Raw genomic sequence first — 16553 nt, forward strand, 5'->3', positions numbered from 1 at the left:
TTACTGCGAAAAAACGACCGAATAAATTGTCTATTACCGTATGAACCAAGTCAGTTTAAAAGTGATTTTTTAAGTAAACCTGACTTAAAATCCTCATACTTTTTTATTATTTTAAAGAAAGTTATACTCAAACTGTTATCAATTTCAGTACAATCATACCGCGATAGGCTTCTGTCGGAATAACGCATCTTAAAGTAAGCTCTAACCCGCTGTCAAGAAAACTGAAACTATTTTAATAGAGAAATTGAATACACGTTTTCAACATTCTTGGGTCTGTTATTAAAGTTAAAGAAAATAAGAATTTTGAAGTGTTCTACGCGTATTTGGCGACAACTGTTACAGCAGAACATTTGATTGATGTCTGATACTTTGTATGAAAGAAAGTAAAATCTATTTCACTAGTAAATTCAGTAAATTAAAATAAAAAAGCGTATTGGTGCATTGATTTTCCTTAGGGCAAGCCATCTCCATTTAAGCAACAGGCTGAACGCAGTCCGAAAAGTCTGTAACAGAATACATGAGAAGTCGAACCAGTACAAGAGAAACTTTAAATGTGCCACCTTTAAAGGATAACAATTTTAATATTTTAATATCATAACCGTCTACAGCAAGTTCCTATTATCGACTGTAACTTCAGCACCTAGGACAGCTCCGCGCAGGGCGTTGTTCTGAGAAACCCGCAGTTGCGTCGTCAACACAGAGCAGGTCTTCTGACAACAAACCGACGCAGAAAAATTATCCAGAACCAAGCCATGGGTTATATACAAAATACATATTTTAGAAAGTGTCAAACAACTCCAAAAATCAATTCACTAAGTCCAGTTACCCCGAACGTTTCCTGTCGGCTATGCTCATGAAATATTGCACAGAAAACAGGCTCCGAACTCGGCAACAACAAAAATGTATAACGATCAACAACACGTCGAATAAATCACATAGGCAGAAGGTGTCTTACCTGACGTTGATCTCCGCAAAGGAAATGCCATGCTTACCGAAGGAGAAAAGTATTTAAGAGAAGACGATCACTGTCTTAAGGCGTGCGGGATCAGACGGAGTAGATGCTCCGAAGTTTAAGCCATATTTAAAGAAATCTCAGAGGTACCAGCGAGAACCATCAAGCCCATACGAGCGAATACAGAGATCATTAATGGGCATTAGTGACAGGCCATTATGACTTTTAAAATGCTCATTAAAGATTCATTACGAACCACTGTTGATCCGGCAAACACTGGGAAAGCATCCTACTAACCGTACTGTGTCCTCGGGAAGAAGGAATAATGCAGAAGCTAAACAGTATTTACTCTGCAAGCCGAGAGTCTGTATTACCATTTTCTCGGGTTACAAAAAATTGCTGTAAGATGATCTCCTAATGCACTGAGTAAACCAGTTATGCCTGGCTTTCCACTTTTTAGTGTAAGGCATCAAAGCGAATCAATGAAGATGACAATGAGCATTAGAGGAACGTTTAAACTATAAAGTTTACTGCCCCATACACTTAGAAACGCTGAATTATTAATCCAACCTAAATGCCACAACAGTTTAGGGATCCTTACTCGGATACTGCTCGGCTTGAAAACGTTACGCGTTTACTGGATGGATTGCCATCATCAATTTAGGAAGAGGCGGTAGAAAAAAACACAAAATGTTATTTCTACCGATACCCCCCAACTGGCCAGCTATAGTCTGCTATCGATAACACGACTTCGGGTGTCTACAGGACAGAGGTACCGCTGTTTAAAATAATCGGGACTGGAGAAAAGTTCTCGGACAGATGTGAAGGTTTACAGGATTTCATCGTTGTCTTTAAATTAAATATCTTATTTCACATTTTACCAATTTGTAATATTTTAATCAGAACGAATATATTCCAGCAAACTGTAAAATGTAAGTACTGTAACTGGTTGAAACTCTGCGTTTAATGCGAACACTTCCCAGCAAGGAGCTAATTGAATGCATTTCCCATATAAACAATGCTTCCCAATGATCGCTAGATGGAGCACATGATTCGCTTTTAACCATTCCTTTCTCCAGGCAGGATTAATGCTGTCGCGCTCGTGTTGACATAAAATGGAGGTGGTTTTAAGGTGACTTATCACCCCATTTTTACTAATCCTACTACTGGGCTCCGCACTGACGAACGGCGATCACGTCGAATGACTCTTGCGCCAGTTTTTCATGACATTGTGCTACAAAAAAAATGGGTGGCCTTTATTTCTCTTGGCAATAACACTAAAAGGAGTCCGTTTGTTTTTAAATAACCCTCCTAGGACGCCTTCACCACTCAGAATATTCTTCCACTCTAGGAAAAAACCCATCACAGAATGTTTTCTCGATTCTAAGGTCCAGCAGGGGTCTACTGATTCTTTGAATACGGAAACGATGAACTAGGATCTGCTGCAGTGCATCCAGCCCGGGGGCTCTGTGGATGAAGGGCAGTGATATGCGATGCCCAAGGGGAGTGTCTACCCCTTACATTGCAACAGGCCCCTAGAAGTTTTAGCCCCCTGCATCCCAACTTACAAACCAGACTCTGTTATTGTAACAAAGAAAACAGAAACTGGTGCATAATGGATATCATGTCCCTTTCTTAACATGTGCTGCTTACCAAGAGAGAAGCTGTGAATCTCACCCAAAGTGATAGCTTGTACCGAGAAGATTTCATCTCGTTACATTAGTGACCGCTCAGAGTAATGATGCACAATGGATACAGCTTTACTGCAAGAAATCCATTATATATACACTGTATATAGGCATTTGGTTCAAAGACTGTGGCGTGCATAGATGATCTCCTGCTTTCTGTTCTCAGGATGTATTTGATCAGCTGCGGTCTCCTTTCATGAGTTTATGCGTACCTGAGGTCACCTTGCCATATTTGTCTCAGGGCCGCAGGAGCTGCAATGAAACACCCTACCAGCCCCAAGCCTGTTCTTTAAACCTCTTCTCACAGCTCGCCAACAGTCAGGATGGGGAATTAACCAGCCGGCCTCTTCGAGGCTCTCCATCTGATCATGTCTTCTCCTCCCTGAGACACCTTTCTGTCCTCTCTGGTGGGAGGTCAGCGAACTGACAGCAGGTGAGGGAGAATTTCCATGCAGTCTTCAAGTTCTCAGAGCAAGAGCCCCCCCCAGAAGTCTGAGAGCAGTGAAAACTAGGGGGGTTCCCAGCACCCAGACTGGAACAAGAAGGTGATGGTAAAATATTCATTTTTTCTTCAGGTTTTTGAAGAACTCAAAGTGCAATACAATGGCACACATAACATAACTGAAGTCAAAGTAGAGTGATCTTGTAAAATTAAATTTTACATAAAGAACTATGGTGAAAAGATTTAAGCTTTTATATTCAAGCAAGATTTTAAAAAGCTAGCAGCTATATAGTCTAATGGATTTGTGTTACTGCCACTGTTCTAGCGCAGAATATGACTTTGTTAATAAGGCACGCTATTTTTAGTAGGTGAAATGACTTTTAAAATTGTCAGTGACATGCCACCTGGTGCAAACTCCTCGAAGGTATTTGAGCGTTTCGAAAACGAGGAGCTGGCAGGTGTGCTGGTTTCAGTTCACAGCGACAGGTGGAAGGAGTGCTCTTAGCTCCATCTGGCTGAGGACAGACTCTCTCTCTGCCCTGCGATGGGCTGCAGTGGGGGGCTGTCCCACTCACTGTCTTCCTACACCTCAGCCCCGCAGAGCGGAGAAGAAAGCAGGTTGAGATGGGTCCCGTTCACTACGGGCATGCAGGCCACACACGAGCACGGGGCACTAATAGCAGTGAAGAGATATTGAGACCCAAATAGAGAAAAGAAGAAACTCGGAGGTAGCACCTACTCTACACTACAGTTGTGGAATAATTAAGTTAAAAATTTCAGCTTCTCCAGGAAATATTTACAGTGGAGTCTGTTCCACGGATGTCTTCCTAATTTTATCAGCAGGGACGTTCACTGTGAGCTTTCACCCTGTCCCCGAGCAAAGGCACGGAGAAGAAACCTAAATAAAAACAGTCAACCTTTGAAAACCGTGGCTCGTCATATTCTGCAGCAACGCTTCTGAAGGCGCTCAACACAAAGTAATCCATTAACCCGCTGAGTGACAGTGACGAGATTTCACTGCCACTCTTAAAGAAGGGCAGTGTCCAGTGATGCCTCACGTCTGAGGACAATCTCGATGACCTATTTTACCTCCAAGAGCGCGAATCACCAGCACAAATCACAAGCCCAGACTCTTGCAAACATGGAAGATGTACAAAGAGGGACCTAAAGCTCTGGCACGTGTCTGAGTTCCGCCTGCAAGCTGCGTATTGTGAAACTGTAGTGCCAGATTAGTTGATGCTTTCATCCACAGCTAAAACAGGCCACATTGCCACTCCACTGCTTTTGAACAACCACCTTGTGCCAGAAAGGAAATGTTAACTGTGGGAGTCCCTTCTCATTATCAGATGGATTTCGCTGCTCAGTCATTAGAGGGAAATCAGGACACTTCCATGCAAGTTTATTTACCATTTTAACAATTACATGTCTTCTAGGGCCTTTAGTTAATGTACTGTAGCATTTTCAAGACATTAGATCAAATCTCTGCAGAATAACCCACATAGGAGAGCACACACATAAGACCACTTGTTCATACAGCCTGTACACTCTGAATTGTAATTATGAGGACTGTAAGTGCTTGTATCAACAATACCGGAAGAATCTCCATAAAGGAGCCAGAAAATAATGACATCACTCTGGGCTCGAGAGATGCAATATGGAGTAGGATACTAGTACTGGATTTGAACACTAGGTGGAAGTAGTGTTGAGCTAACAGAATATATTCAAGGTAGTACAGAGAACTCTGGCCTGTTCATTACTGCTACCTGTAGAACACCTTGGGTGTATTAACAAGTAGCTGAAGGAATATTTTTTCATCCTGGCAACTTTAATTTAAATGCGCTTGCAATGAAATAAGAGGTAGAAAGCTGGGACACAGCAATGCAGCAAACACGCAGACCAGGGGGCTGGGATTTAAACTGTCCAGAAGAACACTCAATCACCTTCACCATGTAGGCGAAGAAGAGCCAGTGTCCACAGCAGAGTGCTGAGCAGGATCCTACTGGGAAGGAGAAACCGGGTTAGGCTGCAGGTACATCTGTACAAATCGAGCCTTCTGATCTTCATGCTTTGACCAAGACTGGTTCTATGCAGTTCAGATCACTTACAATATTCCTTAATATTTCTTCACAGTGAAGATAAAAAATACTTTTTATTGTTCACTGCAGAGAAGGGTTGCAAGGGCAGAAACAACATAGCCCTGCTGTGTGAACCGACGACATTATCATGAACCAACCCACTAAAGGTATAAAGGTGTTGGGGGGCGACCTTTCGATTCACGCTTGCAGTGATCGCTGATTTAGATCATGCCTGAAGAGGTGCTCGCTGCTTCTTGAAACGAAGAGCACAAGAGAAGAGAGCAGACGCGCGTGGCGCTGTGCAGCACCCGGTGCTGTCCTGCAGCGTAGTGTGCGGTAAGTGCGAGCAGAGGGTCGGGGCTGCTCGAGTGCGAGGCAGCGCGCTGGAGGGAACTGTCCAGAGATACCATGGCAATGGTGGTGGTTGTCATGGTGACCGCGGACGTCTCCCATACGGGAGTGTGCATGGATGTGTGTGTGCTGGGCACGTTGGGGGGAGGGGTGTGGTGCCCAATGTGCGGTGAACCGCAGGCTGTGTCCTCTCCCTCCTCCCCTCCTCTCGGGGCCAAGAGCTTTTATTCGCTGCTTGCCTCCTACAATCTGGTCTTACACCACGGGCGTTTCGGTTACAGCTCTGTCATGCCCGGTCCCCTGGCCCTCTGATTAACAGTGTAGGCCATGACATCCCTGTCAGCACGCCGCTGTATCTGACGATAGCAGGTGAGTGGGAGAGTCTGATGGAGCCGGGAAAGAGCCCTTTGCTCCTGAACAGCTGTGTTGCCAGGGAGTCAAGTGGAGCTCCTCCAAAGAGTCCCACACCCACAACACTCCACTTTAACACAGCCAATTTATCCTGCAATACATCAGCAATACACCAATATAAACATATACGCAGAAACCGCTCCATCGAAGGTTACTGAACAAGCTACGCTAAGGACATTCCGCCTGACTTAGACCAGAATGAAATGCAGTTGCTGCATCTGCCTGCCAGGTTTGTAGTTTTGGAGGCAACTAGGAACTCGAGCAATAAAAGCACTAGTCAGAAAAACGCATTAAAACACAGTACCCCACCTGTCTTGGTATGACCCGTGGTTTCAGAACCTGTCTTTAAGCTGCGTCCCGTCTTCTGTCCCCCAGGTTAACCTTACAGTGCATTGGGGCTTCACGCTTGTCTGTATGTCCTGAGAGGAAGGGTGACCCACATTTACAACTATGAAGTCCCAAGTTGTACCAAGTATTGAGTACAGAAAGCCTGCAAATATACCAGAATAATATCTAAGTCATATACTGTACCCAGAGCCCTACCTCACTAGCAGGAAAATGGCACTGTGATTTCTCTCTCATGAGAGAGGGCTGGGATCACAGCTGTGCACACACCAAACCAGGAAGAGAAAGTTAGCAGACCTGGGCCTACTGTACACAGGCAGGCAGGGCTAATTTTACCACCCTCCACAGCAATGCTTTTTTTTTTCTCAGTTAAACTGTGCTAGATTATTTCCCATGTGTTTTTCTCTTCTTTCATGTAGACTGTGTCCACAGAAAGAACAACTAGCTACAGAAAGCCACTGCTATCTGTTTAAAACATGGAGTACAACTACAGGTTAAAAACACTGGAAAGAGCCAGGCAGTCAGCAATCTACTATCCCTTAAATTACCGAATAAGGAATTTAAGTAGGAAGTGAAAGCTTGTTAAGGATTAAATTGCATTTTTCCCCCTTCTTAGAAAAATCCAGTACAATTCCAGAATTAACATTCAAATCTTCACTGGCAGCTTTCACCCTTTTTATAATAATCTTCATGGTATTCGTCTATACTGTGCATTGCAAATCATCTTGCTGACAGTGGTTGCTACAGGCTGGATACTCACTGAGAGACAGAGACCATTACATGTAGATCAAAGAAGAATTGAACAGAACAGACTCTACAGTGGCCTCAAAACCAAAGGAAAAACCATACCTGAAGTCTGACCTTATAAAGTACCCACATCACATCTGTTTTGACCTGAAGGAAAAATGTAAAATACATCCCATTTGCTGGCAGCTGCTGTGCAAGTGACAACAGCTTGCGATTTGAAAGCACGGAAACTTATTTTGAGACCTACGTTCTAAAAATAACATCAGTCCTTGTCTTTAATATATAGATGAAGCACGGACTACTTCTGGTAGATAAAAAAAAATGAAAAATGTTTTTCACAAAACAGAAGATTAAGACAAGACTAAGACAAATAAAGCCTTGTCAACTTTTTAAGTGGCAGACAAACACACCTAAAACAAAGAAAATGAAAGGAAAATAATTTAAATATTTATAGAGCCAAGCCTTGCTGCACTTGTGCACAGTGAACGTCAAAAAGCAACTCTAACCAAAAAGAACCGAATGGCAGTCTTTTGTACTGAAGACTAATGAGCTCACATGAATAATAGTTCAGCATAGCATAAACAAATTTTAAGGACGTTAAATATAATTGTCTTTAGCTTTGCTTTAGAATGTCTGCATACCAGGAGCCCAAGGGTCTGCAGAGCCTCAGTGGGCTCTGGTTTTCCAGTTAGCTGGAGTTTTTAGGCAGACCAGTATTAGGTTACTTAAGATCCCAGTCATCTTACATAACTGCCTCTGTGTGCTGTGCCGACCGTACTTCTGCCTCAGAGCCTGACCACAGCCTCACTCCGCTCACAGGCCACCGCCTGGGGAAGGGCAAGGGGCGCCCACAGCTCCGGCTGCAAGGACCAGCGAGGGGGGCAGAAACACATGAAAACGCAGAGCACGCTCTCTCTTCATAATACTAAGAGACCAGCTCCGAGAGGAAAGTCTCTTTAAAACCGAAAGGACCAAGTAAGAAATACTTTAACACTTTTTTTTTTATGAGTCACTGATGATGACTCAAATAGCTTTTTTCAAATTGAAGTGTATCTCACCCCCCTAGAGAGTGATGAAACGTCACTGAACAGACGTGCCTGCGGCCCTGCTTCTGGTGTTACACTCACAGTGAGCCAGTTGTCAGAACCCCGTAAACAGAATAAATCCTTCTAGCACTTAAAATGATTACCAACCTTAAACCCCTTGTTATTAGTGGACACAATGACCTTGAAAAGAAAACGGTAACTCTTCAATGGATGTTTCCTGTGAGAATACCGACTTAATCTAGCCATGCTGAGTTGTTCAAACCTTTTTTCTCCATGAAGCAAACCAAACCATGTAAACCCTTGTTTACCCAAAGAGTGCCGGATATACTACAGAAATGAGTGCCTGTGTTTTTTAATGCTTTACTGCTGTGATGGATGCTGCCTGCAGGAACTCTGAAACAAAAGCACAGCAGACGTGAGCAGCTCCAGGACTGGCAAAGTCAAAGCTGGCCAGTGGGCGAGAGAGGATCTCCACTGCAGACCCTGGCCACCCTGTCAGAACTGTGCTGCTGGAGAAGAGATGGACACTGACAGGTGGTTTGGGTATTTTGTAAAAGGAGAACTCAGTCTGATGCTCTGTCACTGTGCTGAGCTCAGTCACGCTCGCTGCTAGAAGGAGGGTTAAAAAAACCCAACGAAACAGATTAACGTCTCCAAATAGAATTGCAACTACAGGTCCAAAAGCTCTAATTAGAAACATCGTTGCCCAGAAGTAACTACAAGGATTCGAAGATTTAAATGACATGGCATGTGATAAGGCTACTTTGATACAGTATTTATGACTCCAAAAATGTACTTCCTACAGGAAGTATCATGTGTCTTATTTTCATGCCAAGCTACATTGTAAGTGGTCTCGACATAGCGCAGGACTTACGTGCTAACTGGGCCAGGTCCTTTCTGAGAATCCACTTGCCAAAACAAGCCCTGCTACAGTACCTTTTACCAAACCGCCTTGTCTGAACCCAACACCAAGCACCTCAAAAACACCTCTTAATTTTAATTCATTAATTTCCTGAGATTTTCTAACCACTTGATAGTACATTTTCCGTATGGCTCATTTTAAAAGCCAAACATGTATATGAAAACTAAATATTTAAACAAATAGTCCACTGCAGAAAAAAATGCTTTCATCCAGAGTCAGCAATTCACTTATGTAAAACCCAAGACACTGCCATCAGACGATTTTTAGTATTCTGCTTCACATCTCCTGCTTAGACCTGGTGCATAAGACATGTGACAGAGTTGGGAAGTTTAAAAATGCACAAGAAAGGCATCAAGAAGGACAAACATCCTTTCAGATATCTTATTGACGTGTTCAGCTGTTCAGCTTTTCCTGAGCAAAATCAAAGGCATCACGATTTAGATTAACTTCTGCAAAGCTTTGAGCTTTTTTAAAGAAAATGTATTTATTTTCTCATGGACTGCACACATTGATTTCTATTTTCACATTCCGAATATTTGGACATAATACAGTACAGGGCTCCCCACTGACTGGGTGCTGAAAGTGGGCTGCTGACAAATTAGTTTCCATTAGTAACAGCTAGGTGAATTATCCACTCGCAGCTCCCTCAAATGGAACATGTTTCCGAGCTGCTTTCACAGTTTTCACCTTGGCTCACGGATATTACCTTGCTGGCCTTGAATAAACAGACCACTTTATTTGGATGTGAAGGTGGCGGCTATAAAGATCAAGGTCGTGGGACAACACACAGAGTAGAGGTGTCCTGGCAGGGCTCTGCTTTGTTTCCCTGGGAGTCTGACAGCAAAACAGTTCTGCAAGTCAGAGCAAAGACTGTGGTACTGTTTCAGCCTCACATGGAAACAGAATCCATACAGAACCACTGCCTTTCAATAACCATTCTGTAGGAAGCACATGGTCAGAGAGCAGGTTAAACTCAGTGATCCAGACTTTGCTAGACCAAGGCTGATTGTGAGTAGACTGCTGATCGGGTGGGACGGGACTAGTCAGCCAGGGCTCCCTCGGCTATCCAGAGACCCCTGAGACCTGCAGTGATGTAAATCAGAGCTGCTGATGTCTCTCCTGTCCAGCACTGCAGAGCTTAAAGACCAGTGGCTGTATAAAATGGGGTAGAATTTCTCCCAACTGGGCGCAGGAGCTGCTGCCAGATAAATTCTAAAATAAACACCTGGCGATTCCAAATTGGTGGATCTACAATAAGGAACCTGCTTCATAGTAGACAGGACTTGTGTCTTCAAACAGGGCTCAGCCATTACTTCTCAGATCTTTGATTCATAAGGGGTCTCTCTAATAAATCACTGTTCCTATAGACCGTTACAATGCTATGAACAAATGTGAAACAAATTCAGCCCCACTAAATTGTCAAGATTAAAGATAAAAACAATGGTCGAACACCTCGTGTATCCTCAATAAGTGGCCTAAATAAGAGACCGGGACTGAAGCCATGTGTTGAGACACCAAGGAATCTCTTCCTACTCCCGAATGTCATTAGTCACATGCAACCAGCTGGACAGTCCTCAGTCAGAGGGCTTGCAAACAGCTGCAAATTCTCTTCCCTCACTGCAGAGCTAAGGGGTTACAGGGGGTTAAATAAAGCTTTAGTCTAGCGCTCAGGGCAAAGCCTTGATGAAGCGATTGTGCGGCGGCCACGGCGGCCGCGGTCAGACTGCAGCGCCCTCACAGGGACACGGTGTGACGTCAGGAAGAAGGCCAGCAGGCAGTGTCCTCCCGACCCATGCAAAGGGAGCTCCTGCAACGCCAAGAGCCCGGCGCAGACCGACAGCGCCTGGCAATGAAAAGCTGGTCAGAATTGTAAGAAACCTTTTTTTTGTTAAAAGGAAGCTGTTTACAGATTGTGTGGAAAACGGTTTGCTCAGTGTAGATGCACCTGCATGAAGAGTTTCCACAAGTGCCTTGATTCTTTCACAGCTCAGAATGGTCAACTGGAAATACTACCTTTTTTTTGTTTTTACCAAGTAACCTTTAAAGCCAAATAAGAAAAAAACAAAAGTAATGTCTCTAAACCGTGATGTCCAAATAATTATCACTGCACCATGAATATTAATACAGCGAGCTTAAATGCAAAGCAGGCCAGCAATGACAGGCTGCTAAATTTCCTTAACAAGACCAATAAAGCTCTCCTGCAGGAACTCAATATGATTTGCAGACATCTTAATTATATTTATTAAAGAAAAAAAGAGGGGGGAAACAAATCAAGGATAAAAGAACAACTAAACAATATTACAGAGCCATTAGGGAAGCAGCGGATAATCTAATTATGCTGCTGGTTAAATCTGCAGTAGCCTGTGTGATGGTGCCACAGCAGATTTTACAGACAGTAATTCAGACAGAATGATCAGTAACAAATCACTGTGTTCAGCCAGGCCCAGGCAGCCAGTCACGAATCATGATCGGCAAGGCCTCATCAGCGCCTTCTAGAGCTTCCCATAGGCTTGGGGGGGCCCTGCCCCGGGACGCATGCGCCCCTCGGACCCGGGAACCCCACCACCACGCTTGCTCCGCAGACAGCAGCGGCGCCGCTGCGCTCACACCGGACAGGAACGCGTCCAGCTTTGGCTCGTTTAAAGCCCACAAAGTCAATATTTTACAAAGCAGAAGTGCGAACAGAAGGCGTAGGTCACCGATGTCTTCCAAGGGGAGCACATTTTGAACTCTAAAATACTGTGAAAATTAGCTTCTGAAAAACCCTTCGATAGAATGATATTTAACCCATTACCGCCTGAGGCAGCAGGTGTGTTAATGACACGTAACTTTGCACTTCACTGCCATTCCCCTAGCAGGACGTCTGCTTGCCAAGGGTAAGGCTGAGATGAGGGCAGTGGTGTGATGGGTGGAGTTGTGCATTCCTGCAGCTCTAGAGGTTTGCTCTTGCCTCTTGCTCCAGAAGCCACACACCATCTGCCACTAAGCACCGATTCACCAGGCGGTGCGTTTATAGTTTGGGAAGTGACTGTACGTGCTTGATTTCAATCACAAGCGGAGCTGACAAATCAATGTTTTGAGCATTTAGGACTGCATTGTGTTTGCTTGCTATTTTATAAGTTTAGAGGAATGTTTCCAACTTCTACGCCTTGATTAAAACCTCACTATTTGATGAGCACATGTGAAATAAAATGTTCACTAGTTAACAGAACAGACATTTATCCAACCCTGAAGCAAAGACTTTTATAAGCAGTTATCTGTCTCCAAGGCAAATCCCATAATGGCTTTTGGTATGTTCTGCAATGTAATATATAAAGTATTTTTTCAATTTGAATTTCCAATGGGACAGTACAGTACAAATCTGACATTTCCAACAAACCAGGCTCTTTCCCTCAGGAATTGTTGGACAACACTGGTTCCCTTCATGAGCCAGTGTTGGGTAACTCTTTGGATCGGAAACGGCCACCGGATCTCCCAAAAACACACAGCTGCCACAGCAAACAGCTGTCGAGGAAGGAAGGGAAGTCACATCAGAATTAATTACAGATCTAAAAAAAGTCAATACATTATATTAATGAATACCAATAGAAAGTTCCAGGAATAATTTCCCTCTTAGTAAACCAGAGTAACACTGCAGGGTTACAGATGGTCATACTGTACAGGAATCCACATGCTTTGGAGACTGCTTCACCGGTAGCTATGTGACTAAAGCTGCCCATTGCTTATCTTTTACAAAAATGATGCCGCATTCCCCCTCTCTGGGCGTAACTAAATAAGCTGGGAGCGTGTGACCACGACTGGCAGCTCTTCAGCTCCTTGTTCTTAATTATAGAAGTCCAGGGTTTCAAATATACAAAAAAAAAGCTTTCAAATCAAACCTTCAAACTTTTCTAACTGGGGTCTCCTTTTCAAGAAATACAGCCCAATAAGGACGACCAATTCGAAAAGAGGGTTGGAAGTAATTCCGAATAATTATACTATGAATACTGAAAGGTGGAACTACTGTACGGCAAATTCATTTTGCCAGCACTGCCAGGATCACGCATGACCAGACCGGGAGTGAAAGGCTCTGCTTGTTTCAAGCGATCCCTCGGGCCGAGTCCCAGAGGAACACGGGGTTAATTTCTCGTTCTCCATCACACGATGTCAGCAGAGTCTCTAGAACATACTGAGGAAGCTGACACTGCATGACAGCTCGGCACCACCACAGACAGCATTCGTGCAGCTGTTAAATGCAAGGCTACTCTCGCGAGGTTGGTCACTCCTCTCCTGGGATAAATGATGCATTAAAAAAATACTACTGCGTAAAATATTATTGACTGCAGGTAGATACTCATTCCCTAGTGAAGTGCTCCAAATGTCAATAGTTCTTTTTCAGCATTTCCCATTCCTTAGTTGTGTCAGATGAGTGCCGTTCCTGTCAAACACAGCCGTATCTGACCTCCAGTTCCGTTCCCCTCTAGCTATTCATTCAAACGGGGCATCGGCAAACCCCACTTTCACATTCAGAAGACACGCGCTGTTCTGCGCCTGGAATCTTGATTCAATACTCCAGCAGCACAAGGAACAACACGAGTTTAAAAAAAAAAAGAGAGATTATACTTCTTGAAATATATATAATGTACATCTGCTGGAAATTTGGTGTAGCAGTTACTTAATTTTAATAATAATACACTTAATTTTGTACATGCTTTAAATACTGTACTTACATGCAGCACTAAATAGGAATTAACACAGCATGAGCACACATTGAATTCATGCATTCTGTTACTTTTATGCCCTGAACCCTCCCCGTGTCACTCATTCCAGGAATGTATTCATCACGTAGTTCCGTACGTGCACTCGGAATTCTGAATGGGGCACTTACAGTATCAGTCATTTTATTTCAGGTTGAACATGAGCAGAAATAAGCTCCATTTGCTAGCAATAGGATGCACTCCAGCTTTTTAATTCAGAGCTCACAAAAGCACACGTGCAATTTTGATTGCTGTGCAGATGTAAAAGGAGCTGAAAGAAAAACACAGATTGGTACTGCTGTTTCAACACATTCAGAAACTGAAAGATATATAACAGGACTAAAGAACTAGCAATCTAATAAGTGTTGTCCTATAATTGGATGGGTAACCTTCTCAAAGAGATGTACCTCAGCAAGGACAACAAGCTCCACCTATACAGGTACAGTACAGTATACAGTACTTATACTCTACACCTATACAGTACCTTGTCTGTCCTGTAAACCCATTTATTGTGAAACTGTAATTCTATTTGTGTGTCTGCATGTCATATTTCATAATATTATTCATCATACCACACATGATCAAAGTAGTCTCTATGTCTGCTACTGCATTATGCATCTTCTTCCTTTTTAAGCAGTGCTGGCAAAAGTAACGCAGATGCAAGGTAATACACAGGAAAAATGAAAAATGCAGGAGAATCTTTAAAGACACAAGAAGGCAAGCCAGATATTGATTTATCGGCCTTGCAAACGTGGTCATGTTATTTTTCCCAAAAATATTTTTTCTATATTTGGCTATCTGCAGAACAGTCAAACAAGACTCACACTTGCCAAATGTGGAGTTAAAATGGTTTTGAATTCCCCTCCACACTCACAGTTCAGCCTTGTAGATTTCAAAGCTGCACCTCAAAGAATCAATTCCATTTTAAAGTATTCCAGAACAGGCATTACTGTATGAAGAGATTCGACTCGCTGAAGTGGAAACATTTTGGGATGCTGTAGCACACAGATACAGGGGCCAAAAACTCCAACCTGCATACAGACGAGAGGTGACGACGGTGATTAACATCACCAGTAGCTTCTTCTCTCCTCCTGTTCCAGCAGGTCGGTAAATGTGATTTGCTCATAACACATATCACTTCCTTGTGATAATTGTTTCAATTTGCATACCAAATAGACAAATGTTTTCAATATACAATTACCACAGGTTGTCATGCCCTTGCTCACATCTTTACTGCATTGTGCACATAAAAACAAGGACATTTTCATATGCTAGGGAAAATACTGTTGTCTATAGCAGGGGCAAACTAAGATGTATACCGAAAGTTCTTCTCCAGGAAGATCATAATTATGTACAAAACATCAATCATGATTTGTACACTAAATTTAAACATGTCTGTAGTGGTCAGGGCCCTCTTCATTTAATCTATCAGCTCCCTTAGGGAGATGAGAATAATCAGTGAGATGAGGGAAGTCAGAGTGAGAAAACAGCGACCGGTGTTCCTTAATACTTTCATTCCGTAAACTGAACAAAGTCATTGCAGCAGAACGCAGCGTGTTCACTGAGCACAAGCTGGCTGTTTGAAACAAGATGACCCCAAGTCCACGCTGGTTTAGGGCAGCAGCTAGGAGGTGTGTGACTGGCCTTGCGTATTCCAGGTCCACCTCTCGGTGGTTTTCAGAGTGACCTCAAGTAAAGGCTATTCCCATTTGCTAGGGTGTGTGCCATGCTGCTTAAATGTGTAAGTGACACATCCCGCAGACCAGCGTCATGGATAATGAGCGAGGTGGAGGAAACAGTGTAGGTTTACTAAAAATAGTATTCCAGTTGCTTAAATGACAGAACAGCGTCTCCTTTCCAATGTTTTGAATCAGAAAGCTCAATGAGGAAAAAAAACAGCTGGGGTAGCACAGAATACAAAACTCTTAATAAAAAGCTTTAAAGCTTTTTGTTCCATCTCAATCTAATGGTGCAAAGAAGACTGACTGACTGACTGACAGGAGAGCAGTATTTAAACACAGGTAGGGTTTCTGGGAGCTTGCGTCAGCGGTAGCAGTCAAGGGGGGAAAAGAAATAAACAATAAACAAAACTGCCAATGAAAAGGCTGCGATCAATGTGAATGACCGAGAAGGCTAGGGGAAAGGGCGACCAGTGTTTTCTGCATCAAAGGCCGAACCATCCGGTACACTTATCTGAAGGCTATACATACTTTCCAGCACATTTCCCCTCAAACTGCCCAGATCCCAGTTGCCTTTCCTGTTATAAAATACTTCTATCAACAGCACTAAAGCAAACAGGGCAGCAGGCAGAACTAGTTTCACCTCCTTTATGTCCTCCCTGTCCAGGCCAGGAGCCAGTGGAGTTGACAGCCCTACACAATGGATGGAACTGGGTGTCAGAGCAAATCATGGCGAACAGGGAAGACCCAGCCAGCCTCTTCCCAAAAGACATGTTACTGTGCTTTGTCCACCTTCAGAAATGTCCCTCTTTGGGAATATGCTTTCACATCCCCTTCAGCTCGTTACTGAACAAGACCTACAGTACCACACCACTGCTTCTTTGAAAGTAACAGTCCTTTTCAGCATAATGCACTGTCCAAACACCAGTGTAAGCAACATGTTAAATGCTCAAATAACAATTTGGCTGCACACAGCCTTTAAGAAAGGTCTGGAAAACTGAATTATTTGGTATTTAAGATATTGCGAAAGACTATACTATATATACTCAGAGGCATTCAAAACGCAACAAATGCTATTGCCTCAAATACTCATTTGTTACATTGTTAATGCCTCTCGGCATATTACTTCAGAATCAGACTAAAGCGTTTCATTGAGCCA

At 43.3% G+C, this 16553-nt stretch overlaps 1 protein-coding gene across 6 annotated transcripts in view; it reads right to left on the minus strand.

Annotated features, from left to right (window-relative positions):
* Positions 1-16553, minus strand: part of fgf13a (fibroblast growth factor 13a) — a 126896-nt gene that overhangs the window by 34809 nt on the left and 75534 nt on the right. The window contains exon 1 of one of the 6 annotated variants that reach the window (XM_088597241.1): positions 956-1099. The exons of the other annotated variants lie outside the window; for them this stretch is intronic. Within the exon in view, the coding sequence (XP_088453367.1) occupies positions 956-986 (31 nt within the window). The 5' untranslated portion in view covers positions 987-1099. Of the gene's footprint in view, positions 1-955; positions 1100-16553 lie in introns of those variants that run through there. 6 annotated transcript variants of the gene reach the window in all.

Source organism: Lepisosteus platostomus, chromosome 10 (genome assembly GCF_059453375.1).
Source record: "Lepisosteus platostomus isolate fLepPlt1 chromosome 10, fLepPlt1.hap1, whole genome shotgun sequence".
NCBI lineage: Eukaryota > Metazoa > Chordata > Actinopteri > Semionotiformes > Lepisosteidae > Lepisosteus > Lepisosteus platostomus.